This window comes from Eubalaena glacialis, chromosome 7 (assembly GCF_028564815.1).
Source record: "Eubalaena glacialis isolate mEubGla1 chromosome 7, mEubGla1.1.hap2.+ XY, whole genome shotgun sequence".
Classification (NCBI taxonomy): domain Eukaryota; kingdom Metazoa; phylum Chordata; class Mammalia; order Artiodactyla; family Balaenidae; genus Eubalaena; species Eubalaena glacialis.
The window spans coordinates 21,238,660-21,265,245 of record NC_083722.1 but is presented as its reverse complement, the minus strand read 5'-3'; the positions used below and the strand labels follow the sequence as shown (position 1 = coordinate 21,265,245).

The window sequence follows — 26,586 nt, the reverse complement described above, 5'->3', positions numbered from 1 at the left end:
AACTCCTTGCTCTTTCCTCTGGCTACTGAAAATTTCCCTCTCCCCATCACCCTCACCTCCCCCCTAAAATCTCTCCTCTTGATGTTTTTTGCTTTGCCTGGTGCCGGCCTAAAGTCAATCAGATCCCTATAAGTCAATTACGTGCTTGGGTGATTAGGAGTTCATATGTCACAGGCCCCACCTGTGACTTTTTTCTCCTCTGGAACTCAGGCAAATGCTCTGTAGGCTGCAGAACTCTGAACACAGACCTGAAAATATCCAAACCACAGAGTGAGACCCTAGCTATTGTAGTCACCTGAGAGCCTCCACTGTCTCCTTAGTGGAGGCTCTCTCTTAATATTCCTTAGATTAAATCTATGTTGAAACATTTTAAAGATCAACAGACCAGATGCATTAGTTTACAAGTCTTAACCTTGAAGGTTTGTTATACCAAGGTCCCATGGTGTGATGGCTAACCGTCTTGTCTCTGAATACAGCAGTCCCAGCTGTCACTGGGACTCTAAATTCTTTCTGTTGACTTTCTCCACAGTTTAAACATATATCCTTCAGTGCTCTGTGACAGCAAAACAAGAGCACCCATGAATGCCTCTGGTTTCTAAAAATTGTTCCAGAAAAAGCCCTGCAAGCTTCCTTCCACCTATTAAGCCCCAGTCATGTCAGTGCCTTAGAACCTCTGTCTTAGCTTCCTATTGCTGCTGTAGCAAATCACCACAAATTTAGTGACTTAAAACAACACAAATTTACTCTCTTACAGTTCTGGAGTTCAAAAGATTACAATCAAGTTGTCAGCATGGCTGTGTTCCCTCTGGAGACTTCAGGGAAGAATGTTTCCTCTCTTTTTTTCACCTAGTGGCCTCTTCCTTGTATCGCCTCTTGCTTCTGCAGTCACGTTTCCTACTAATGAATCTGATCCTCCTTTAGGTTCACTTAGATAATCCAGGATAATCTTCCATCTAGAAATCCTCAATTTAATCATATCTGCAAAATCACTTTTACCATGTAAGGCAACATATTTTTAGATTCCACATATAAGTGACATCATATAGTATTTGTCTTTCTCTGTATGACTTACCTCTTTTAGCATAATGCCCTCAAGGTCCATGTTGTTGTGAATGGCAGGGTTTCCTTCTTTCTCATGGCTGAATAATATTCCTTTGTATATATATACAACCACATTTTCTTTATCTATTCATCCGTTGACAGACACAATTTCTTTCCATATCTTGGCTATTGTGAAAAATGCTGCAATAAACATGGGAGTGCAGATATCTTTTTAGTATCCTGTTTTCATTTCTTTTGGATAAATACCTAGAACTGGGATTGCTGGATCATACAGTAGATCTATTTTTAATTTTTTGAGGATCCTTCATGCTATTTTCCTCAGTAGCTGGACCTCAGCCCCTTCTTTATTTTTTCTTCCTTTATCAAAGCAAGAGGGCCATTTATAGGGAGAAATTATCTTCATTAATAATATCTTCATTAATAATAATATAAAAAAGCAAAATAATAATATAATTTGGCAAATAGAACGCTGCTGAGTAAAGAAATACAATTTTAATGAAAACCTCCTACGCAAATGACGAGGTGGCCGAGTGGTTAAGGCGATGGACTGCTAATCCATTGTGCTCTGCACGCATGGGTTCGAATCCCATCCTCGTCGTTCAATTTCCCCGCTGTACTGGGGGAGTGTGGTTTTCGTACCTTGTAAACAAGGTATTTCGCCAGCACTTATCGGTAGGTGCTGTGTTAGAGACAAACGAAGGTGACAAGTAACTTTCACTTTCAATAACGTTACTTTTAGCCCCTTTTATAGAGAGATTAGGATTTGAGTCACGTCACGTGGATGAGAGAGTTAAGAAACTCTGCTGCCTCCGCTCAGACACAGGTGTGCTCACGTATGCTCCAGCTTCTCCACCGTTGTCAAAAACTGATGTCTGGCCGTCTGACCTCCGTTATGCTTGTTGACCCCCTCCCCAACCAGCCCATCTTCCTGCCTGCGTTCCTAACACTGGTAGCAAATTACAAGCAACTAGGGAGTTTTCTCAAGATGTCTGCCTTTCCTCCACCCCTCGGCACAGTTGAATCAGTATCTCCGAGGGTGACGTCCAGGCGTGGCTGCAGGGGCCACAGGTGATTCTGATGGGTTTCTTGGGCTGAGAACCACTGGCCATTCGCCTCTCTTCACTCCCTGCTCCCACCCGCTCCCCAGCTTTGATTCCCTGTCTCGGCAGTTTTTGTTGATTTTTTTTTTTTTTTTTTTTTTTAACTCTTAAATTCTAGACACGTTTCCAGGTCCAAGGCGTTCCCTCTTTACACCTTATCACTCCCTATCCTCCCAAACTTCATCAAACTCTAGTTTTATCTGACCACTGGTCTCTGTCTTCAGGAGCAGAAGCTGTTCACATGCTCTGCTTTTGCTCAAGTAGTTCCTTCTGCCTGGAGAGTCTCTGCCCCGTTGCTGCAAAATCCTCTTGCAAGACCCACATCAAATGCACCTTTTCCGTGAATCCTCAGATGAAAGCATCACTCTCCTCTTTGTATTTTACATGAATGAATTTAATCAAAGATCTTTTCCAGGTGTTCCAGCCTCTATTAGTTTCTTCCTTCTTTGATCATCTTCTGACACTTGTATCTTAATTTTAGCACATAATACCATAAAATCTCACCAGTTCCCTCTTTTCACCCTATAGTAAACTATAGCAAAGGGCTGAGTGCACGGTGTAGAATAACAAAATTTGAAGGGACCGTAAAGATGATCTCTCTGAAAATTCCCATCCCCCCTCATCACCTGCCTCTATTTTACAGCTGAGAAAACTGAGGTAGAGACCAGACAAATTAATTGTTTAAAAAAAATCATATAACCAACGTTTCCTTACTAAGGTGCATGGGAACCAAGTTCTTTAAGATCAAGTGGTTAAGGTGATAAGATCTTTCTAACATGTTCAAATCCAGTGACTGGGATTGTGACTTTTCATACCTGGAAAATCCTTCTGAAGTACACTTGTCATAGATCAGCAGAGCTCCAAAGGCTCCTGAGGACTGAGACCTATGAAGCACAAATTTTGAAGTAAAATCTGTTTTTGAATTTTACCTAACAATATATGGCTTATGTAGTACCTGTGATTCAAAGATAGTTCACAAATTTTAACCCATTTTATCTTGAAAATAAAAACTCAGGAAATGCTGATCCAGATTGGAGGCCAAAGTGGGGTCTTGAGGAATTGGGTGATATGCTTTTTATATTTTTGAATTTTCTCCAAAAAAGAATCAGGGATATTGGATGCCTGAGCAGTCTTATCCCTCTTGTCCCTTCAACCCCATGTTACCTTGTTTGAGAATAAGGTTGTAGGGGTACCACCCTTTTATATCCTTGTCTCTCCAACTTTGTACACTGTAAACATTCAACAGATATTTATAAAATAAACACAGGCATATTGTATATGTGTGTATGTGTATGTGTGTGTGCGCATGATGGTGACATGGTAGGGATTGAAACTTTGTCCAGGCAGAATATACCTTAGGGTATTTGTCACTCCTTTTAATACACATTAAAGGATAATTTTAAATGTGCTAATCTCTTGTATTGTTTCCAAAATAGGGAGGTAGATCTGGAGCAATTTTGCCTCTGCCCCTCACCTCTTTTAAACCCAAAGGGTATGTTTTTTCCTTAACTACCAAAGAGAGAAGGAAAGAGGGATACGTTAAGTAGAAAAGAGTTAAGCCTCCGTGTGATCTGAACCAGCGTTTGAATCTGAAAACACCGTATGTTTCACCAGGAAGTCATCAATTGGAAATGAGATTTTCTTCATCCTAAATTATTAATCAATTCAGTTATTTAAGCACGGAAAAATGTTTTTGTATATTTTGCCCAGCTATGTTCTCTGCCTTCCTGTTTGTATACACACTCCGCAAACAGTGCGGCTCTTTCAATGACCTTAGTATTCTGTTCTGTAATTTAGGTTTGAATATAAGCTGTTCTCATCCTTTTGACGGCAGCAAAACCAAAGGAAAACAAGAAAGTTAAGATGGAAAAGATAGGGGAAGAGTGGAAACCAGTGACAGATTCCAGCTGCCGGAACTCAGACTAGAAGAGAACTGTGAAGAGGTTGTGGCCTTGGGCGAAGCCACAGGGAAGAAGCAGCAGCAGGTTTCCCCCCGTGCTACCCACTGGGGGCTCAGTTCGAGAGAGCTCCGTTTACCGATCGGAATTCCCTTTTCAAGGACAAGCCGAGCCTGTGAAAATGAAACTCAGGAGCTCAAATCCAAATTTGCGGAGAGCTTGAGAGCCCCAAATTATTGGAAGGCCTTATTTCGGTTTTGACTTCCAGCCACTCTTTACACTGGTTCTCCCAAGGCTTTTGAGAATAACCTCTTTAAAATAGGGCAGGAAGAAAAGGGTTCGAAAAACACATTATTTCCTACCGCCTACCCATGGGATGTGGCTATCGATTACTAGAAGAGAGCATAAAAGCTGACACTAACCACGAAGGGATTCGAACCCTCAATCTTCTGATCCGAAGTCAGACGCCTTATCCGTTAGGCCACGTGGTCCCCGAGCGTATCGTCTTGCTGCGACACTTAGGAAGTAAGTTTTCTGCCCCGTTCTGAGTCATGAAAGTTAGGTAATGACAAAAAGACAATGGCCCCCACGCCGCCAGCGCTCTCTGTCATTGGAAAAATAGAAACTCGAGATTACGGGGGTTATCTCAGGCCAAGGAGTAGGGCCTTGTGAAGGGTAAGAACAATTATTTCGGTCTTGGGTACTCCATGGAGGGAAAAGTCATTGACTGTACGACTCCCGAGCAGAAAAACTGGAGTTTATGGCACCCAAAGGATGCCAAAATACTGCATATTGCCTGCATCGAGGGATATTTTAAAATAAGAGAACTCAGAGTTTCTTCCCTATTAATATTCAGTCACGCTCACAATTTTCAAACTTTAGGTACTTGGGATGTCTGCCTGGACAGTTGTCAGTAAGAAGGCAGTCTTACTACATAAGGCAGCATCTACACGATTGTCTTTCTTGTCACCCGGCATGGATATCTGCAGGCCCCCAGGCATAACAATTTCCCCTTTCCCATGGTTTTCTGGTATTTTCCCTGATTGTCATAACGTGACATCAAAGCACTTTTCACAGTATGTTTCTATCTGTTTGAAAAGAGAATGCTTTTTTTTGGGGGGGGGGTGGTTTCTCAGGGTTTAGGGGAGTCCAGTGCCATTACTATTATTTGAGGCTTCCATATATTAAGAAATAAGCACTACGGTAGAATTACAAAAATTTTGACTGTGACAATATTTACATTTAATAGATGAATCAACACAAAAACGTGTTACAATAAAATCATTCCATGGTCAAAATATTTATAGAATTTATAATGTTTTGTAGAGGGCTTGGCCCAATGATGTGATATAAAGTTATATTTTGGACGGCTTCTTTTAAGCTTGTCAGTGAATCTCTGTGACCTCATGCACCTCGTTTGAAGATAATGTCGACATTATTAGTCTACACATTAGGCATTTCCTTAATTTTCTTAAATTCTAGACCCTGGGAGCATTGGCCTTCCTGGCTTATTTGTGGTAGGTCTTGGCTTTTCTTGACTAGTAAATTAGCAGCTTTCTGGAGTACAGAAACGGGCCCTTTCACACAGTCTTTCTTCCCTGTCCACGGAATAACATGTGGCAAATAGTAGGAGCTCAGTAAAAATGTGCTGAATTTCTCATATACATACGTTTTTGAATTTTGAGATTATCTTTAAGGTGGAGATTATTTAACAAGATCCTTCTCTCCTGAAAATATTTGAACATGGACTTGTTTTCTCTCTTTCTCTCTTCCTGGAAGCAGGAAGATGGTGGCTAAACCATCATGGGTAGTGTTGGTGGAAGTGGTAAGAAGTGGCTGAATTCTGGATATGTTTTGAAGGATTTGCTGATTGGATTGAGGGTGTGAGAGAAATAGAGAAGTCATACATAGCTCCACGATTTTTTGCTTTAACAACAGTTTCCATTTACTGAGATGTGGACCACCACAGGACGAGGGGAAGGAGCATTTTGGGGGTGGTGTGTGTGGGGTTAGGATAAGTTCTGTTTGGACATGTTAAGTTTGAGTTGTGCACTTAACATCCAAGTTTGGAGTGGTCAAATTAGGATTTTATATGTATACATACATAACATTGTGAATATACATATTGAAATGGATATATATATATATTATATATATATTATATATATATATAATATATATATAATATATATATAATATATATATAATATATATATAATATATATTATATATATATATATATATATAATATATATATATATATATATATATATATCCAGTCTGTTGAAGACTCCATCTTTGAGAAGATTATCGGCAAGGAAATCCAGTCAAAATAATTTTTGACCATGCCTGGTGTGTTGCTTTCCATGACTTTTCCCCTCAAGCAAGAAAGAGCATCTGTGCCATCCCTGAAGATGGAGGACAAGAAAGCCTTCTCTAGTATTTCCTTGTGTATATCTTTTTCTTTTGTGTCTGCACTTTTTCCTTTGCTGTAATAAATCTTAACCTTGGGTAAATGTTGATTCATGTGACTCCTTCCAGCGAAACAACCATCCTTTTCCCTTGTTTCCATTGCACTTAATGTACAATCATTTTAAAGAAATATCTGTACTATACTTACTTGCACTATACATACGTATTTACTTGTTTAAAAGCATGTCTACACTGTAGGCTACTTAATGCCTTTTCTTAGCGCCTAGCACAGTATCTAACACATAAATATATGAATAGGAATCCTTTCTGAGAGAGAAAACTATAAAACAGTCCACACATATATTTAAAAAATGAGCATAGCATATTCACAGAAAGATAGACAAGATGAAAAGGCAGAGGGCTACATACCAGATGAAGGAACAAGATAAAACCCCAGAAAAACAACTAAATGAAGTGGAGATAGGCAAGCTTCCAGAAAAAGAATTCAGAATAATGATAGTGAAGATGATCCAGGACCTCGGAATAAGAATGGAGGCAAAGATCGAGAAGATGCAAGAAATGTTTAACAAAGACCTAGAAGAATTAAAGAACAAACAAACAGAGATGAACAGTACAATAACTGAAATGAAAACTACACTAGAAGGAATCAATAGCAGAATAACCGAGGCAGAAGAACAGATAAGTGACCTGGAAGACAGAATGGTGGAATTCACTGCTGCGGAACAGACTGAAGAAAAAAGAATGAAAAGAAATGAAGACAGCCTAAGAGACCTCTGGGACAACATTAAACGCAACAACATTCGCATTATAGGGGTCCCAGAAGGAGAAGAGAGAGAGAAAGGACCAGAGAAAATATTTGAAGAGATTATAATTGAAAACTTCTCTAACATGGGAAAGGAAATAGCCACCCAAGTCCAGAAAGCGCAGCGAGTCCCATACAGGATAAACCCAAGGAGAAACATGCTGAGACACATAGTAATCAAATTGGCAAAAATTAAAGACAAAGAAAAATTATTGACAGCAGCAAGGGAAAAACGACAAATAACATACAAGGGAACTCCCATAAGGTTAAGAGCTGATTTCTCAGCAGAAACTCCACAAGCCAGAAGGGAGTGGCATGATATACTTAAAGTGATGAAAGGGAAGAACCTACAACCAAGATTACTCTACCCGGCAAGGATCTCATTCAGATTTGATGGAGAAATCAAAAGCTTTACAAACAGGCAAAAGCTAAGAGAATTCAGCACCACCAAACCAGCTCTACAACAAATGCTAAAGGAACTTCTCTAAGTGGGAAACACAAGAGAAGAAAAGGATCTACAAAAACAAACCCAAAACAATTAAGAAAATGGTCATAGGAACATACATATCGATAATTACCTTAAAAGTGAATGGATTAAATGCTCCAACCAAAAGACACAGGCTTGCTGAATGGATACAAAGACAAGACCCATATATATGCTGTCTACAAGAGACCCACTTCAGACCTAGGGACACATACAGACTGAAAGTGAGGGGATGGAAAAAGATATTCCATGCAAATGGAAATCAAAAGAAAGCTGGAGTAGCTATACTCATATCAGATAAAATAGACTTTAAAATAACGAATGTTACAAGAGACAAGGAAGGACACTACATAATGATCAAGGGATCAATCCAAGAAGAAGATATAACAATTATAAATATATATGCACCCAACATAGGAGCACCTCACTCAATACATAAGGCAACTGCTAACAGCTATAAAAGAGGAAATCGACAGTAACACAATAATAGTGGGAGACTTTAACACCTCTGTGGTAGCCCCCAAGCTGTAAGCTTAATCAGCTTTCTGCTTTCTAGCCCCCAAGCTGTAAGCTTAATCAGCTTCCTGCTTTTCGGAGAACTGCTTGTCTCTTTCTAGGTATGCACTCCTGACTCTGTGGTTTTGAGCGTAAAAAAGGAAATGGCTGGAGGCCAGTTTCGTTCCAGGAGCCTGCTCTGGATCTAAAGAGCCCCTGGTTGTTCCCCAGAAGAAGGACGTGCTGCCCTAAAGGGAAAGTCTGTATCTCCAAAGAATGGCCCATAAGGCATGCTGACACATAGACAGGTGGCGACAGGATTATGTGGAAAACAAGGTTTACTGATTTATTGCCTTCTTTCTGTTCCTTAACTAACCTATATATATGATTATGCTCTTTGAATAAACTTGCCTTGCAACCATCAGTTGTCTTGGCCCTTCTGATCCCATACTGGTGCTTTTCAGTTCCTTACCCCTCACCGCCAGGAACTCTCAGCTTTCTGCAGCCGGTCTGCGGCAAGTGGCGCCCGAACAGGGACCTGAGTGCATGAGGCATTTTGGAAGATTTCAGGTAAGTAGAACTCTCGAATGAGATAGTGTGGCCACAAAAAGAAAAGAATTTTAATTTTAGGACGGTAACTCGAGAAAGAGTCAGAAGTAAAATAATATGGGACAAAAGGGCTCTAAGGAGCGTGATTTATTTGCTCAGGTTCTGCTTTCAATGTTAAAAGCTCGTGGAATTAAGGTAACTACCTCACAACTTCTGGAATTTTTGCAGTTAGTATATGATGCTTGTCCTTGGTTTCCTGAAGGAGGATCGGTGGACTTAGCAATTTGGAATCGTGTAGGAGATGAGTTATCCAAATATCATGAAGCACATGGACCATCTTCTGTTGCAGTTTCCACCTTTAGCTTATGGAATTTAATAAGAGATTGCTTTAATCCAATTTATGATTCAGTTTCAAAATTAACAGCAAAATCTGTAGAACATATTGCTGCAGTAGCTACTGCTCCTCCTTTGCCACCGAGAGTAAAGACTGTTAATTCACTTGATGATGATGATTTTTCTTTTGATCTAGCAGATGAAGAAGCTAAATATGAGGCTGAGAAATATCCTGATGAAAATATTCTTCCTCAGTTGCAGCAGTTACATGTCTCTGTCCCTATCCCTTCTAAGCTTAGTCCTTTGCAACAAGCAGTACGGGGAGCTCTTAATAGAGGGGAGGATCCTTTGTTCTGCTGCCCGGTGGTAGAACGACCCAATCCTCAAAATCCACAACAAAATAATCGGAAATATCAGCCTCTCTCTTTTAAGGTTTTAAAAGATTTAAAGGCAGCTTGTGCACAATATGGGCCTATAGCCCCTTTCACTATTACTATGTTGGATACTATTGCGACAGAGGCTTTACCTCCGGCAGACTGGATATCTATTGCTCGTGCTTGTCTCACTGGTGGCGATTATTTACTTTGGAAATCAAAATATTATGAAAAGGCTGCAGAGCAAGCAGAAAGAAATACTGCACATAATGTGCCAGTAAGTTATGAAATGTTAATTGGAGAGGGCCAATATCAATCTCTACAGGATCAATTAGCTTTCCCTTTTGTGGCCTATGCCCAGATTAATCATATAGCTCTCCATGCATGGAAACATTTACCTGCCTCTGCTAGGACTGAAGACCTTGCAAAAATAAGGCAAGGGGCAGATGAACCTTATGCTGATTTTGTGGATAGATTATTACAGGCAATTAGTAGAATTATTTCTGATGGTCCTTCTGGAACAATTATTGTCAAGCAATTGGCTTTCGAGAATGCTAATAATATTTGTCAAGCAGCTATACGTCCATGGAAAAAGAAAGGAAATTTAGAGGATTATATTCGAGTTTGCTCTGATATTGGGTCATCTTACTTACGGGGAGCAGCTATAGCTACAGCCCTAACTAAGGCCGGATTTGGACCAAATGCTAAAAACAAGAACTGTTTTAAATGTGGGAAACCAGGCCATTTTGCAAAAAGTTGTACTGCTGATAATTCTGGTATGCCTGTCGCAAATTCAGTATCTCAAGCTAAACCTCCTCCTCCCCCAGTTTGTCCCCGATGCCAAAGAGGACGGCATTGGGCTAAAGAATGTCGTTCCATGACTCATAAAGATGAAACTCCCTTGTCGGGAAACTTCCGGAGGGGCCTGCTCCGGCCCCATCAAACAATTGGAGCAATGTCAATAATCCCCCCACAACCTGCTCCACCATCTCCAGCCCAGCCCTTTGTTCCTCAGGGAATGGAATCTCCGCCCTTCAAAGGGCCACGCCAAACAGTGCAGGACTGGACCTCTGTGCCTCCACCCAATTCTTATTAACCTCTGATATGGGACCACAGGCTCTTCCTACGGGAACTTTTGGGCCTTTACCCCAGGGAACAGTTGGTATAATTCTTGGAAGAAGCAGTATGTCTATGAAAGGCTTAACTGTTATTCCTGGGGTGATTGATGCTGACTATGAAGGGGAATTAAAAGTTATGGTTCAAACATCAAAAGAATCTTTTCTTATCACACCCGGTATGCGAATAGCTCAGCTTTTATTAATTCCATACATACCGGAAGGAAAATTTTTACAACATAACAAAAGAGGAACTAGGGCTTTCGGTTCCTCTGATACAGTTTATTGGATTCAACAAATTGGTTGGGAAAGACCACAATTGGTATTAAAAATAAATGGAAGGCCTTTCTCTGGGTTATTGGATACTGGTGCTGACGTTTCTGTTATTTCATTTATACATTGGCCAAAAAATTGGCCCATACACCAAACAATTACACAGTTACAAGGTATTGGTCAATCTAATTCTCCACAACAAAGTTCGCAATACTTGCATTGGCAGGATGCTGAAGGTAATCAAGGAATATTTAAACCTTACGTATTGCCCGGATTACCAGTTAACCTTTGGGGAAGAGATATATTACAACAAATGGGAATCTTGTTGCTTAGTCCCAACCCTACTGTTACTAATATGTTATTAAATCAAGGATATGATCCTAGGAATGGATTAGGAAAAAATCAACAGGGAGATAAATTACCCTTACAAATTGATAATAAACGGGATAAAACAAGCTTGGGTTTTTTCTAGGGGCCTTGGATTCTCCTCCACCACATGCTGACCCTATAACTTGGACTTCTGATAATCCTGTCTGGGTGGACCAATGGCCCCTTACTAAGGAGAAATTAATGGCTGCCCATAATATAATCAATGAACAGCTTGCTTTGGGCAGACTAGAAAAGTCCAATAGCCCTTGGAATACTCCTATATTTATTATTAAGAAAAAAATCAAGGGCTTCCATGGTGGTGCAGTGGTTGGGAGTCTGCCTGCTAATGCAGGGGACGCGGGTTCGAGCCCTGGTCTGGGAAGATCCCACATGCCTCGGAGCAACTGGGCCCGTGAGCCACAACTGCTGAGCCTGCGCGTCTGGAGCCTGTGCTCCGCAGCGAGAGAGGCCACGATAGTGGGTAGGCCCGCGCACCGCGATGAAGAGTGGCCCCCGCTTGCCGCAACTAGAGAAAGCCCTAGCACAGAAACGAAGACCCAACATAGTAATCAATCAATCAATAAATCTTAAAAAAAAAAAAAAAAAAGAAAAAATCAAGAAAATATCGTTTATTGCAAGATTTACGTGCTGTTAATCAAACTATGGTAATTATGGGAACTCTACAACCAGGTTTGCCTTCTCCTGCAGCCATCCCTAAGAATTATATGATTATTATTATTGATCTTAAGGATTGTTTCTTTACTATTCCTCTTTTTCCAGCTGATAAATTGCGATTTGCTTTTAGCATACCCTCTTTAAATTTTATAGAACCTATGCAACGCTATCAATGGAAAATGTTGCCTCAGGGTATGGCTAATAGTCCTACTTTATGTCAACAGTTTGTAGCTCAAGTTATTTCACCTGTTCGTAAACAGTTCCCTCAGATATATTTTATTCATTATATGGATGATTTATTACTTGCTTATTCTGATAAACATATTCTACTTAAGGCCTATAATTCCCTTCAAAGTTATTTATCTCGATCAGGATTAATCATTGCTGCTGATAAAGTACAGATGAACCCACCCTTCTCATATCTTGGTAAGTATATCACAAATTATAATATTACACCTCAGAAGATAGAAATAAGGACTGACATTCTTAAAACTTTAAATGATTTCCAAAAGTTATTAGGAGATATTAATTGGCTGCGACCTTCATTAAAATTAACTACAGGTCAATTACAACCTCTTTTTAATATCCTAAAAGGAAGTCCTGATCCTTCTTCCCCTCGCATTTTAACTTCTGATGCTCAACAAGCACTCAAGCTTGTAAACAAAGCGATACAATCTGCTCAGCTAACTAGAATTGAGCCTTCTTTACCTATACTTTTAATAATCTGTGCTACTGCACATACCCCTACCGCCTTATTATGGCAAGAAACAGGAATTCTTGAATGGATTCATATGAAAAATACGCCTAATAAAGTTATTACACCCTATTATGAGTTAGTAGCAACCCTTGTTCAATTAGGTCGCAGAAGAAATATCCAGTTGGTTGGATATGAGCCAAATTCAATTATTATACCTTATACTGCTTATCAGTATTCTTGGCTTTTGTTTGCCTCTGATTTTTGGGCTCTTGCTTTTGCTGGGTATTCAGGAACTATTGATAATCATTACCCTTCTAATAAGCTTCTTCATTTTGCCACTCAACATCTCTTTGTTTTTCCTAAAACTATTAGTTCAACTCCTATTCTCAATGCCCCAAATGTTTTTACTGATGGTTCTGCCAATGGTGTTGCTGTGGTTATTTCTGATGACTTACTTCAAAAAGAACAAACAGGTCATACCTCGGCCCAACGAGTTGAATTGCATGCAATTTCCTTAGCTTTTCAAATCTTTTCACATTGTTCTTTTAATCTTTATACGGATAGCCATTATTTGGTTACTATTTTACGTAACATAGAAACTGCTATTATTGGAAATACAGTCGATTCTCAATTGTTTCAAACTTTCCATCAATTACAAAAGGTTATTCGTCAGCATGACTTTCCTGTAGCCATATTACATATTCGAGCCCACTCAGGCCTCCCTGGCCCATTGTCTTTGGGAAATCAATTGGCTAACAAAAATACAAAGACTATAGCCTTAAGTTTATCTCAACCTCAGGATCTTGCTACACAATCACATAATTTACATCATCAATCTGCTGCTATGCTTCAAAAACAGTTTTCTATTTCCAGAGAAACAGCTCGATACATTGTTAAGTCTTGCTCTAAATGCTTACCCCACCTTCCTGTTCCACAATTTGGAGTCAATCCTCGGGGTTTACTCCCTCATCATCTTTGGCAAATGGATGTTACTCATGTTCCCTCTTTCGGTAAGTTACAATTTATTCATGTAACTGTTGATACTTACTCTAATTTTATATGCGCTACGCCTTTGGCTGGGGAATCTACAAAATATGTAATTACTCATTTGTTTCATTGTTTTGCATCTATGGGAATTCCTAAAGCTTTAAAAACAGACAATGCCCCAGGATATACGAATAAAGCTTTTGCTAATTTTTGTGCAACTTTCCATATTTCGCATAAAACAGGCATTCCCTACAATCCTCAGGGCCAAGGTATTGTAAAACATGCCAACCAACAATTAAAAATTACATTACAAAAAATAAAAAAGGGGGAATATGATAGATCCCCTCAAATTATGTTAAATCATGCTTTATTTATTTTAAATTTTTTAACTTTGGATGCATTTGGCCACACGCCTTATGAACGATTGTTTACAGGTCTTTCTGGAACCCCTCCGGAAAAGGCGCTTGTTAAATGGAAAGATCCTATGACTAATCTTTGGCATGGACCAGACCCTGTTTTAGTATGGGGACGGGGCCATGTTTGTGTTTTTCCTAGGGAAGCAGACTCTCCTCGGTGGCTCCAGGAGCGCTGGGTTCAACATTACCATGCCAATGAATGCCCTGACTCGAAGAATGCGTCGCCTGAGGCTCTCGCAATCGGATACAACACAGTCCAACCGGTTCCCCCGACGGATGAGGAAAATGCGGCGACGGAATAGGAGATCAAGTTATGGCTTTAAAGCTAAAAATGCGTTTGATTTGTCATGCCAAATATACTTGGATCTGTGTAACTCAACATCTATATAATGATTCACAATGGGATTGGGAGAAGGTTAAAATGCATATATTAAGTGTATGGACTGATGGACACATTAGCCTTGATATTCAAAAGTTAAATGCCGAAATACAAGCCATTCAAGAGGCCCACCTGGACGAAGATGGACCCCAAAATTTGATTCAAGGACTATTAGATCAACTACAATGGTTAAATCCGATGCAATGGATTCATGGAGGGCTTTCGGGCCTGATATCAATTGGTGTGCTACTTTTACTGGTGATTAGTTTATTGCCCTGTATTATCAGATTTGTAACAGGGCGCCTTGCTGTCTTGCGTCAGGATGTTCATGGCTTAAAGCTACATTATCAAGCTTTAAAAAATAATAAAAAAGGGGGAAATGTGGTAGCCCCCAAGCTGTAAGCTTAATCAGCTTTCTGCTTTCTAGCCCCCAAGCTGTAAGCTTAATCAGCTTCCTGCTTTTCGGAGAACTGCTTGTCTCTTTCTAGGTATGCACTCCTGACTCTGTGGTTTTGAGCGTAAAAAAGGAAATGGCTGGAGGCCAGTTTCGTTCCAGGAGCCTGCTCTGGATCTAAAGAGCCCCTGGTTGTTCCCCAGAAGAAGGACGTGCTGCCCTAAAGGGAAAGTCTGTATCTCCAAAGAATGGCCCATAAGGCATGCTGACGCATAGACAGGTGGCGACAGGATTATGTGGAAAACAAGGTTTACTGATTTATTGCCTTCTTTCTGTTCCTTAACTAACCTATATATATGATTATGCTCTTTGAATAAACTTGCCTTGCAACCATCAGTTGTCTTGGCCCTTCTGATCCCATACTGGTGCTTTTCAGTTCCTTACCCCTCACCGCCAGGAACTCTCAGCTTTCTGCAGCCGGTCTGCGGCACACCTCACTTACACCAATGGACAGATCATCCAAAATGAAAATAAATAAGGAAACAGAAGCTTTAAATGACACAATAGACCAGATAGATTTAATTGATATTTATAGGACATTCCATCCAAAAACAGCAGATTACACTTTCTTCTCAAGTGCACACGGAACATTCTCCAGGATAGATCACATCTTGGGTCACAAATCAAGCCTCAGTAAATTTAAGAAAATTGAAATCATATCAAGCATCTTTTCTGACCACAACGCTATGAGATTAGAAATCAATTACAGGGAAACAAACGTAAAAAACACAAACACATGGAGGCTAAACAATACGTTACTAAATAACCAAGAGATCACAGAAGAAATCAAAGAGGAAATCAAAAAATACCTAGAGACAAATGACAATGAACACACGATGATCCAAAGCCTATGGGATGCAGCAAAAGCAGTTCTAAGAGGGAAGTTTATAGCTATACAAGCCTACCTAAAGAAACAAGAAAAATCTCAAGTAAACAATCTAACCTTACACCTAAAGGAACTAGAGAAAGAAGAACAAACAAAACCCAAAGTTAGCAGAAGGAAAGAAATCATAAAGATCAGAGCGGAAATAAATGAAATAGAAACAAAGAAAACAACAGCAAAGATCAATAAAACTAAAAGCTGGTTCTTTGAGAAGATAAACAAAATTGATAAGCCATTAGCCAGACTCATCAAGAAAAAGAGGGAGAGGACTCAAATCAATAAAATTAGAAGTGAAAAAGGAGAAGTTACAACAGACACCGCAGAAATACAAAACATCCTAAGAGACTACTACAGGCAACTCTATGCCAATAAAACGGACAACCTGGAAGAAATGGACAAATTCTTAGAAAGGTATAACCTTCCAAGACTGAACCAGGAAGAAACAGAAAATTTGAACAGACCAAACACAAGTAATGAAATTGAAACTGTGATTAAAAATCTTCCAACACACAAAAGTCCAGGACCAGATGGCTTCACAGGTGAATTCTATCAAACATTTAGAGAAGAGCTAACACCCATCCTTCTCAAACTCTTCCAAAAAATTGCAGAGGAAGGAACACTCCCAAACTCATTCTATGAGGCCACCATCACCCTGATACCAAAACCAGAGAAAGATACTACAAAAAAAGAAAATTAGAGACCTATATCACTGATGAATATAGATGCAAAAATCCTCAACAAAATACTGGCAAACAGAATCCAACAACACATTAAAAGGATCATACACCACGATCAAGTGGGATTTATCCCAGGGATGCAAGGATTCTTCAATACACACAAATCAATCAATGTGATACACCATATTAACAAATTGAAGAATAAAAACCATATGATCATCTCAATAGATGCAGAAAAAGCTTTTGACAAAATTCAACACCCATTTATGATAAAAACTCTCCAGAAAGTGGGCATAGAGGGAACGTTCCTCAACATAATAAAGGCCATATACGACAAACCCCCAGCAAACATCATTCTCAATGGTGAAAAACTGGAAGCATTTCCTCTAAGATCAGGAATGAGACAAGGATGTCCACTCTCACCACTATTATTCAACATAGTTTTGGAAGTCCTAGCCACGGCAATCAGAGAAGAAAAAGAAATAAAAGGAATACAAATTGGAAAAGAAGAAGTAAAACTGTCACTGTTTGCAGATGACATGATACTATACATAGAGAATCCTAAAAATGCCACCAGAAAACTACTAGAGCTAATCAATGAATTTGGTAAAGTTGCAGGATACAAAATTAATGCACAGAAATCTCTTGCATTCCTATACACCAATGATGAAAAATCTGAAAGAGAAATTATGGAAACACTCCCATTTACCATTGCAACAAAAAGAATAAAATATCTAGGAATAAACCTACCTAGGGAGACAAAAGACCTGTATGCAGAAAACTATAAGACACTGATGAAAGAAATTAAAGATGATACCAACAGGTGGAGAGACATACCATGTTCTTGGATTGGAAGAATCAATATTGTGAAAATGACTATACTACCCAAAGCAATCTACAGATTCAATGCAATCCCTATCCAATTACCAATGGCATTTTTTACGGAACTAGAACAAGTCATCTTAAAATTTGTATGGAGACACAAAAGACCCCGAATAGCCAAAGCAGTCTTGAGGGAAAAAAACGGAGCTGGAGTAATCAGACTCCCTGACTTCAGACTATACTACAAAGCTACAGTAATGAAGACAATATGGTACTGGCACAAAAACAGAAACATAGATCAGTGGAACAGGATAGAAAGTCCAGAGATAAACCCACGCACCTATGGTCAACTAATCTATGACAAAGGAGGCAAAGATATACAATGGAGAAAAGACAGTCTCTTCAATAAGTGGTGCTGGGAAAACTAGACAGCTACATGTAAAAGAATGAAATCAGAACACTCCCTAACACCATACACAAAAATAAACTCAAAATGGATTCGAGACCTAAATGTAAGACTGGACACTATAAAACTCTTAGTGGAAAACATAGGAAGAACACTCTTTGACATCAATCACAGCAAGATCTTTTTTGATCCACCTCCTAGAGTAATGGAAATAAAAACAAAAATAAACAAATGGGACCTAATGAAACTTCAAAGCTTTTGCACAGCAAAGGAAACCATAAACAAGACGAAAAGACAACCCTCAGAATAGGAGAAAATATTTGCAAATGAATCAACGGACAAAGGATTAATCTCCAAAATATATAAACAGCTCATTCAGCTCAATATTAAAGAAACAAACACCCCAATCCAAAAATGGGCAGAAGGCCTAAATAGACATTTCTCCAAAGAAGACATACAGATGGCCAAGAAGCACATGAAAAAATTCTCAACATCACTAATTATTAGAGAAATGCAAATCAAAACTACAATGAGGTATCACCTCACACCAGTTAGAATGGGCATCATCAGAAAATCTACAAACAACAAATGCTGGAGAGGGTGTGGAGAAAAGGGAACCCTCTTGCACTGTTGGTGGGAATGTAAATTGATACAGCCACTATGGAGAACAGTATGGAGGTTCCTTAAAAAACTAAAAATAGATTTACCATATGATCCAGCAATCCCACTACTGGGCGTATACCCAGAGAAAACCATAATTCAAAAAGACACATGCACCCCAATGTTCATTGCAGCACTATTTACAATAGCCAGGTCATGGAAGCAACCTAAATGCCCATCGACAGACGAATGGTTAAAGAAGTTGTGGTACATATATACAATGGAATGTTACTCAGCCATAAAAAGGCACGAAATTGAGTCATTTGCTGAGACGTGGATAGATCTAGAGACTGCCATACAGAGTGAAGTAAGTCAGAAAGAGAAAAACAAATATTGTATATTAACTCATGTATGTGGAACCTAGAAAAATGGTACAGATGAGCCGGTTTGCAGGGCAGAAGTTGAGACACAGATGTAGAGAACAGACATATGGACACCAAGGGGGGAAAACTGCGGTGGGGTGGGGATGGTGGTGTGCTGAATTGGGCGATTGGGATTGACATGTATACACTGATGTGTATAAAACTGATGACTAACAAGAACCTGCAGTATAAAAACAAACAAACAAAACAACTAATACTAAACTTTCATTGGGTTATTTGTATGGAAATATGTTAATATAAATGTTTCAGACATTACATGAAATTTCTAAAAATCTTATATGTTCTGGTATAATGTTATAAGTCATAATTCTAGTTATTACTTTAAAATGTATATCTCAGAAAAAAAAAAAAGATTAACTATGAGTTGAACCTGGATGATGGATACAGAAGAGTTCATTATACTGCTATTTTTGTTTATATTTTATTGTTTTTATTGTTTTCTATAATAAAATGTTTTTAAAAATTAAAAAAAAAAATGAGCATAGAGAATAGTTCTGTTAGAGATTGTAAAGCAAGGTAGAGCGTAGAGACACATTTACCAGTAGCCGCCGAAGTGGTTTTCTCAGGTCAAAGTACAATCATGGCCACCCAAACTCTGCACTCTGTCTCAAACTGCTACTTATTTACTCCAAAGATTAAAACTCTAGTAGTTGCAAAGAATCTGCGCCGGGATGGCCCAGGGGATTTCTAGTCTATCACCTTAACCACATGGCCACAATTACCTAAAAGTAGTGCTTTCCGAATTATGTTATAGAAGGAAATGTAACTCAAGATCTTGGCTTCCACCCCTGCCCTCAGTTTAATTCAGCATTTTCGCAGCTTCATAGGGCAACGAGAACTGTCGTGATAAAATAGCACGGTTACTTCGGCAACCAGAAGAAATCACGTAAACGGTTTCACGTTTATTTTCAGGGAGTCATTTTAGCTCCAGAAGTTAAAAAAAAAAAAAAAAAAGGGTGGGGCGCCATTTTATTTTCTTTCCTTACTGTGAAGCAAGGTTACACAATTTTAACTATAGAAGGAAAAAATAGCAGAGGATGGTTTCGATCCATCGACCTCTGGGTTATGGGCCCAGCACGCTTCCGCTGCGCCACTCTGCTCCCTCTTAAAGACCTCTTTGCTAATAACACACTTAACTCTATTCAGAGGCGACTTGGCCTCTAAATTTAGAAGACTGTAAGAAGGCGCCTATTTATTTCAATTCCTTGGCTACAAGTTGCTAAGTCTCTGGAATAATGTCGCTACCAGAACGAGGAAACGAGGAGTAGAAAAGTAAACATTAACAGAGTTAAGTTACTGGGCGCAGAGGTGAGGGGTGGTTAGATAATTAAATGAGAATTACAGGTTTTAATAAACAGGGAAGGAAACGAAAACAAGAGGAAAAGGAACACGAGCGTCCGCGCGGCGGGCGAGAATTCTACCACAGAATCACTAACCAACCATGTATTCGCCTTTGGGAAGAAAATCCTTTTGGTCAGATTTCCCTTGGCTTCGTGATGGAGAGGGTGAAGTCCTGCAGTTTTTAAAGTCCTCCGGAGCGGGGGTTTCGGTTTGAAGGGATTTTGTTGTAGGGAGGAGTAATGCTGGAAGCACCGTAAACTTGGGGGCAAAGCATGGCTCCGCATTCCAGCGAAGGTTGCAGCAGTTCCGGTCGTGTGGGCCAAGGCTCCTGAGCAACCGTTCCAAAGCATCCCAAGCAGCAAAAGATAATCAGTAAAAAAAAATGTTAACTTTTTTAGTCTGACGCAGCTGTTAAATACGTCCGAAAAGTCCCACTTAGGGACGGAGGACCTGCTGGAGACTCCGTGAAGGCACATTCGGTGAGCGGGGACTAAGTCATCATGACGTCATCGAGAACTGAGCCGCGAGGAGAGGGGCCGGAGGGCTAAATGAAAGTGCCGCCGAGCGCGCTTTCAGTCTTCAATTCGGTCCGAAACCCGCTCATATAAGGGAATTGCCTCGGGGTTTCTGTCGCTGTTTTGAAAGTTGTCAGAGCAGTGTTATCATGTCTGGACGAGGCAAAGGTGGTAAGGGACTGGGGAAGGGGGGCGCTAAGCGCCATCGTAAGGTTTTGCGTGACAATATCCAGGGTATCACCAAACCCGCCATCCGGCGTCTGGCCCGGCGAGGTGGGGTCAAGCGCATATCTGGTCTGATTTATGAAGAGACCCGCGGGGTACTGAAGGTGTTTTTGGAGAACGTGATCCGGGACGCGGTCACTTACACGGAGCACGCCAAGCGGAAGACCGTCACTGCCATGGACGTAGTGTACGCCCTCAAACGCCAGGGACGCACCCTCTACGGCTTCGGCGGTTAGGTCGCCCGTTTTCAGCGATTTAACATCTTTTACCACCAAAGGCCCTTTTCAGGGCCGCCCAAATGTTTCCGTGAAAGAGCTAGCACTTTTTGCTGGTCTTTCTTCTTGCTTTTTATAAGGTGTACTTCATTTAGTTTTAATTAATCAAAAGTTATTTTTCGTGCTTTCTAATTTCTAGTTCACATTTTAGGAGGGCGGAAGTTGGCTGATCTGTGTATGTTTCTGCTTTGTGGAAGTGGTTTCGGGTATAAGTGGGCATTTTAAACGTTTCGTGGAGCAGTGAAGAAACTCGCAGAGCACTGTCTTCCCTAGAAAGATTCCATTTCAGTTCTGGTGTATTTCAAGTTTGAAATCGTGTATGCATAGTGCTTGAATACTGAAGAGAAGTCGGCTTACACTGCCCGCCATGTAGTGATGCGAGGCTCCCTTCCCCCGCCTGTGGTCCGTGCTCAAAATGGCGGCGAGGACGAGGAACAAAGAAAGCCTGCGCCCGTGGCGGAAAGCGGGGCCCGGAACAAAGGCGAATTTACGAGTGGGGCGGGTCGTCCCCTGCGCGGGGGCTCGCTCCTGAGCTCTGCTGGAGTGTGGCCCTGCTGCTCGGCTCTGCAGACTTAAAACCCTTGTACCAGTGCTTTGGGGGTAAAATTAAAATGCACAGGCGGGGAAAGCTAGCACGTGTTGCTAGGCATAGAGAACACTATATTCTGACTTCGTATTAAGAAAATTTTAAAAAGCCGGTAGGAAGTATGTTACTTAATGAACAACATAAATGTCACCTAAGCTTGACAGTTAAGTAGACATGATTTTAAAAAAATACTACACAGGCATCAGTATATTTTACCTCAAATTAAGTACGCACTATTTTTTTATTTTTTAAAAAAGCTCCCATATAATCACTGCCAAACTAAAACCAGATTCCCTAATATCTAATACTGGGTTCACAGTAACAAATCCCAGTTATGCCCCAAAATGTCTTAGATATCTGGTTTGCTTAGGAGGATCCAATCACGCCTTTTCAGTCTCAGGTTTCTCTTTTTTTTGTCTCAGGTCTTTTAATCTACAAGTTTTCTCCTCTCCTCCTTGATCTCGTTTAGTTTTTTGATATTGATTTGCTGTATACCTGGCCTATAGGATGTCTTGGTTTGGCTTGTTTCCTGATGGGGTTATTTTCCTTGACTTCTGTACCCTGAATGCCCTACAAGTGATTTTCCCTAGACTTGACTGAAATCACGTTAATTTTCTTGTCAAGGAACAGTTACAGATGATTGTATGTAAATACTATTGTACATCAGAGGCACTTGATGTCAGGGTTATCCAGATTCGATATGATAGATCAATTACTGGTTTAGGGTGATTAGTTTCTTTGTAAAAGCAGGTTTTTCCTGCTTGTGGCCTGCAAGTAATTTGTAGGGTGATACTTTGCGAGCCAGAAATCAATGGAGTCATTTGTAATCTCATCTGTTTTAAAGATACGGGCTCTGGTGCTTAAATATGAAAAGGATCAGATGTTATTTGAGGTAAGGCACTGGTTTGAGGAAACAAATTCATATGATGATGTTAATTTAATAAACAAACAAAATTGAGCACAAGGCATATACCAGGCACTGTCTGATGCTATGGAATCATAGCAGTGAACAACTGTGAACAAAACAATATATCTATATTCATGGAGCTTATATTTTGTTGGAGGGGGCATAAACAAAAAAGGTAAAACAGTATGTAAGATGGTGCTATGAGGACCACTGAAGCTGGGAAAGGCATTAAAGTATGGAGGAAGGAGGTGACATTTTAAATGATATGGTCATAGAAGGCTTTACTCATAAGTGATGCTTGAGGGCAAAAAAGATTGAGAAAGTGAAGTTCCAAATGGAAGGAAGACCAAGAAGGAAAGCCTGGATGTAGAAAGGAAGTATTGTGGTTGGGCGGAGGGAGGTGAGTAGTTCTTATATGGTCTTCCTTATAACCCAACACATCTGACTATTAAAAGAGGTACCGCTAATCCTAGTGAGGCATGAGAAGGTCCTTGGAAAGTAAGGCACATGTTGCTTGAATTGGCCATCAAAGGCAGGGAAGACTTACAGTCACAGGCACTAGGTTGTCCTCAGAACAGTTCAGGGGAAAGAACTGGTTTCAAAGAGGGGCTTGGACTGTTAGAAGTGGTTTGGATTGTTCACACTGCCAGACAAGGAATTGTCCTAATTAACCTAATTGGTGTTAAATGCTAGTAGGCTTTCCGGCCTACTGCCTTGTTTATGGCTTCAAGATTCTGAGACTCCAAATTGGGCAGGACTAAGAGCAGCTTCCCAGCACTTCAACCAGAGGCTTTAGCCAACAGCTAATATTTTAGAAGACCTTCTCTGTGCAGTCACCACCCTGAGTACTTTACTTGTGCTCTTTTATTGATCACCCCAGCAATGCCACACAGTAGTTGCTAATTATTATTCCCATTTTAGAAGGAAATGCTCACAGAGGGTTTAAGTAAGATGCCCAGATTTAGCATTCAAAGAGGCAGTCAGGACTGTATCTTATGCTGGGGGATTTCCCCTTAAACCATGCTTATCCATTTCTCAAATATACTTATGTATTTGTTTTCAAGAATACATTATTTTAAAATGTATTTAAAATTAACTTCGGAAAGCAAGAAATGAATGCCTTAATTATATGTGGTTTAGGGAATTTTCTTCACAAACACCATTCAAAATATAGTAACTTATTTAATGTTCACAAAAATCACTGTGTAGATGTAGGGAAGAAATTTTTTTTCCTTCTTCCCTTCTAGATTCTTTGGCTGGCCTAATAATTTATAGAAGACAGATTGACAGGAGAAAAACAAAAGGTAACAACGTGTATCTCCTGTATACATTGGAGAGCCCCAGTAAAACAGAAAATCTACAAAATGGCTGCGGCCACCACCTTAAATACCATCTTCAGCTAAAAACTAAAAACGATGGGGATGGGTAGTCAGTTGTGGGAGGCAACCAGGAAAAGCACAGGAAACACGGGTAACGTTGTTATGCAGATTTAAGTTGTGGGCTTTTCCATAGATAACAGATTCGGCCATCCTCCTCTTCCTGGTACAGTAAGAGACACCCATACAAAACGGATATTTCTCTTATAAATATAAACGTCTCTTACGAAAGAGTAACTTTCCGAAGTTTCAGAGCTTCTTCTCTTTCCTTGATGGTCATACATAAATATAATTTTGAAGTCTTGAGTTACAGACTCTTAAAGAGACAATGTGGGTGGCTCTTAAAAGAGCCTTGAGTTATTAGAGAGGAAGCGAGCTTATTTGGAGCTGGTGTACTTGGTAACAGCCTTGGTGCCCTCGGACACGGCATGCTTGGCCAACTCTCCGGGCAACAACAGGCGCACGGCCGTCTGGATCTCCCTGGACGTGATGGTCGAGCGTTTGTTGTAATGCGCCAGACGCGACGCCTCGCCCGCGATGCGCTCGAAGATGTCGTTGACAAATGAATTCATGATACCCATGGCCTTAGAAGAAATACCGGTATCCGGGTGAACCTGCTTCAACACCTTATACACATACACGGAATAGCTCTCCTTGCGACTGCGCTTGCGCTTCTTGCCGTCCTTTTTCTGAGCCTTGGCCACCGCCTTTTTGGAGCCCTTCTTCGGAGCAGAAGCGGACTTAGCTGGCTCAGGCATCGCAAAACCAAAACCCCACCAGGTAACGAACGAGAAACAAATACGCCCACCAGCAACCGGCCTCAGTATTTGTTTGGTCTGTATGCAAATTAGCGATGGCAGAATTACGATTTGTGATTGGTCTTTTCAGCATCCTAATCTCTGATAGGCTCTTTATTACAAAGTCTCATTGGCTCTTCCCTTAGCTCAACCTTACATAATTTGACCTTTCAATTACAAACTCTCTATGTAAATTAGTAACGTTGTTGTTTTAGAACTGGCTTTTGATTGGCTAAGGTTTGTGTTCGGCCAATCGCACAGGCTGTTTTACCAAACCGCCGCAGAGTATAATAGTTTAGTTTCTTGTGTTCTGGGAGTCATTTTCTTTGGTTTTTGTTTTGTTCTTAGTGTTTCGTCATGTCTGGTCGGGGGAAACAGAGTGGTAAGGTACGTGCCAAAGCCAAGACTCGCTCCTCGCGGGCCGGGCTGCAGTTCCCTGTGGGCCGTGTGCACCGCCTGCTCCGCAAGGGCAACTACGCCGAGCGGGTCGGGGCCGGCGCTCCGGTGTACCTGGCGGCGGTGCTGGAGTACCTGACGGCCGAGATCCTGGAGTTGGCGGGTAACGCGGCCCGCGACAACAAGAAGACGCGCATCATCCCGCGTCACCTGCAGTTGGCCATCCGTAACGACGAGGAGCTCAACAAGCTGCTGGGCAAAGTCACTATCGCTCAGGGCGGCGTCCTGCCCAACATCCAGGCTGTACTGCTGCCCAAGAAGACTGAGAGCCACCACAAGGCCAAGGGCAAGTGAACCTATCCCAATATCAGTGCGTGTTTGTAACTTTTTACCCAAAGGCTCTTTTCAGAGCCATCCACATTTTCACACTTAAAAAAGCTTGTAACTAAACCTGGGCTGGGTCTGTGAAACTTACGCGGTTAAAGCCACTGGATAATCGCCAGATTATTATCGCAAATTATCTTCGCTATCTACCGGGACTGCTTGAAATGTGATTCAGGGGAACAGGACTTTACAAAAAAGTGGTTAGTACCGTAAGCAAGGGCTTTTAGTAGTGGTGAAGAAGCAAGTTTTGGTAACGTTTTTAAAACCTGGGGTAGTTTGGTTATTTAGCGAGAAGGGAAACATTCTATCCTGCGGAAAAGGCGGGTGGGGGGTGGTAGCTTAGAATGTCACTAAGACGTTTGAAACAGCCAAACGAAAGAACGGCTGGCAAATCAGATCAGCGCGGGCTTTTCAAGTTCTGAACTTGTTGCCGAAACTCGGCCTCTGTTCACCCGTGCCGAATAGTAAGCGGCGACATAGTTTTGGGTGAAGTAGAAAAGAGTAGCTTTCATTGCTTTGCCAGGCAAAGGAGACCACGGCAGACTAGTGCTCTCAAGACTGTGCCCTCCCTTGAGAGAGTAGGAAGGACTCTTATACAGTCTAAGAGTGGAAAATAGGGCCGCAGATAAGAATGCAATTTTGCGTTCTTTTTTACTTCAGGAAAATTTCAAAATCATCAAAGATGGCGTCCGGCGGTCCTGGGACTGGCTCTGGTGGTGCTTGAGGTTATCGCACCGTGATCTTTCTGGAATGAAAAATGTTCACAGAGGAAGGGAGTGTTTTCTCGGAGAAGTAAACACCAGGTGCATAGTACAATTCTAACTAGAAAATAATCATTTTCAAAGTGAAGTTAAGCAAGAAAGAAATCTCAGAGACTGGCTGACTGGGCTAAAAGAATAGAGTTCAACATGATGGAGGCTATCTTAACTAATTTCTGCTGGAACAAACTGAAGCAAAATCCCATTTGGCCACCATAGGAAAGTCAATCATTTGTTGCGCAGTTTGCCGGTCGTCCCCGGCCCGTCGCTTTCCCCGTGGTTTCCCAGTGGAGATAGGAA

The 26,586-nt window shown here is 40.8% G+C and overlaps 3 protein-coding genes and 3 non-coding genes across 6 annotated transcripts; 3 read left to right on the top strand and 3 right to left on the bottom strand.

Annotated features, from left to right (window-relative positions):
- Nucleotides 1–1,578: 1,578 nt before the first annotated feature.
- TRNAS-GCU (transfer RNA serine (anticodon GCU)) lies at nt 1,579–1,660 on the top strand. The gene has a single exon. It is a non-coding gene; the product is annotated as a tRNA-Ser (tRNA).
- Nucleotides 1,661–4,478: 2,818 nt separating this feature from the next.
- On the bottom strand, nt 4,479–4,551 carry TRNAR-UCG (transfer RNA arginine (anticodon UCG)). Its single transcript has one exon. It is a non-coding gene; the product is annotated as a tRNA-Arg (tRNA).
- A 15,203-nt stretch (nt 4,552–19,754) lies between these two features.
- On the bottom strand, nt 19,755–19,826 carry TRNAM-CAU (transfer RNA methionine (anticodon CAU)). Its single transcript has one exon. It is a non-coding gene; the product is annotated as a tRNA-Met (tRNA).
- Nucleotides 19,827–20,719: 893 nt separating this feature from the next.
- LOC133095053 (histone H4) lies at nt 20,720–21,070 on the top strand. The gene has a single exon (XM_061195882.1). It carries the CDS (start codon nt 20,732–20,734, stop codon nt 21,041–21,043), a length of 312 nt encoding a protein of 103 aa, XP_061051865.1. The 5' UTR covers nt 20,720–20,731; the 3' UTR covers nt 21,044–21,070.
- Nucleotides 21,071–24,236: 3,166 nt separating this feature from the next.
- Nucleotides 24,237–24,727, bottom strand: LOC133095047 (histone H2B type 1-C/E/F/G/I-like). The gene has a single exon (XM_061195878.1). The coding sequence runs from the start codon at nt 24,707–24,709 to the stop codon at nt 24,329–24,331; it is 381 nt and encodes a 126-aa protein (XP_061051861.1). The 5' UTR covers nt 24,710–24,727; the 3' UTR covers nt 24,237–24,328.
- Nucleotides 24,728–25,011: 284 nt separating this feature from the next.
- LOC133095035 (histone H2A type 1-like) lies at nt 25,012–26,279 on the top strand. Its single transcript, XM_061195862.1, has 2 exons — nt 25,012–25,490; nt 26,189–26,279. The coding sequence occupies exons 1-2, from the start codon at nt 25,106–25,108 to the stop codon at nt 26,266–26,268; spliced, it is 465 nt and encodes a 154-aa protein (XP_061051845.1). The 5' UTR covers nt 25,012–25,105; the 3' UTR covers nt 26,269–26,279.
- Nucleotides 26,280–26,586: the final 307 nt, after the last annotated feature.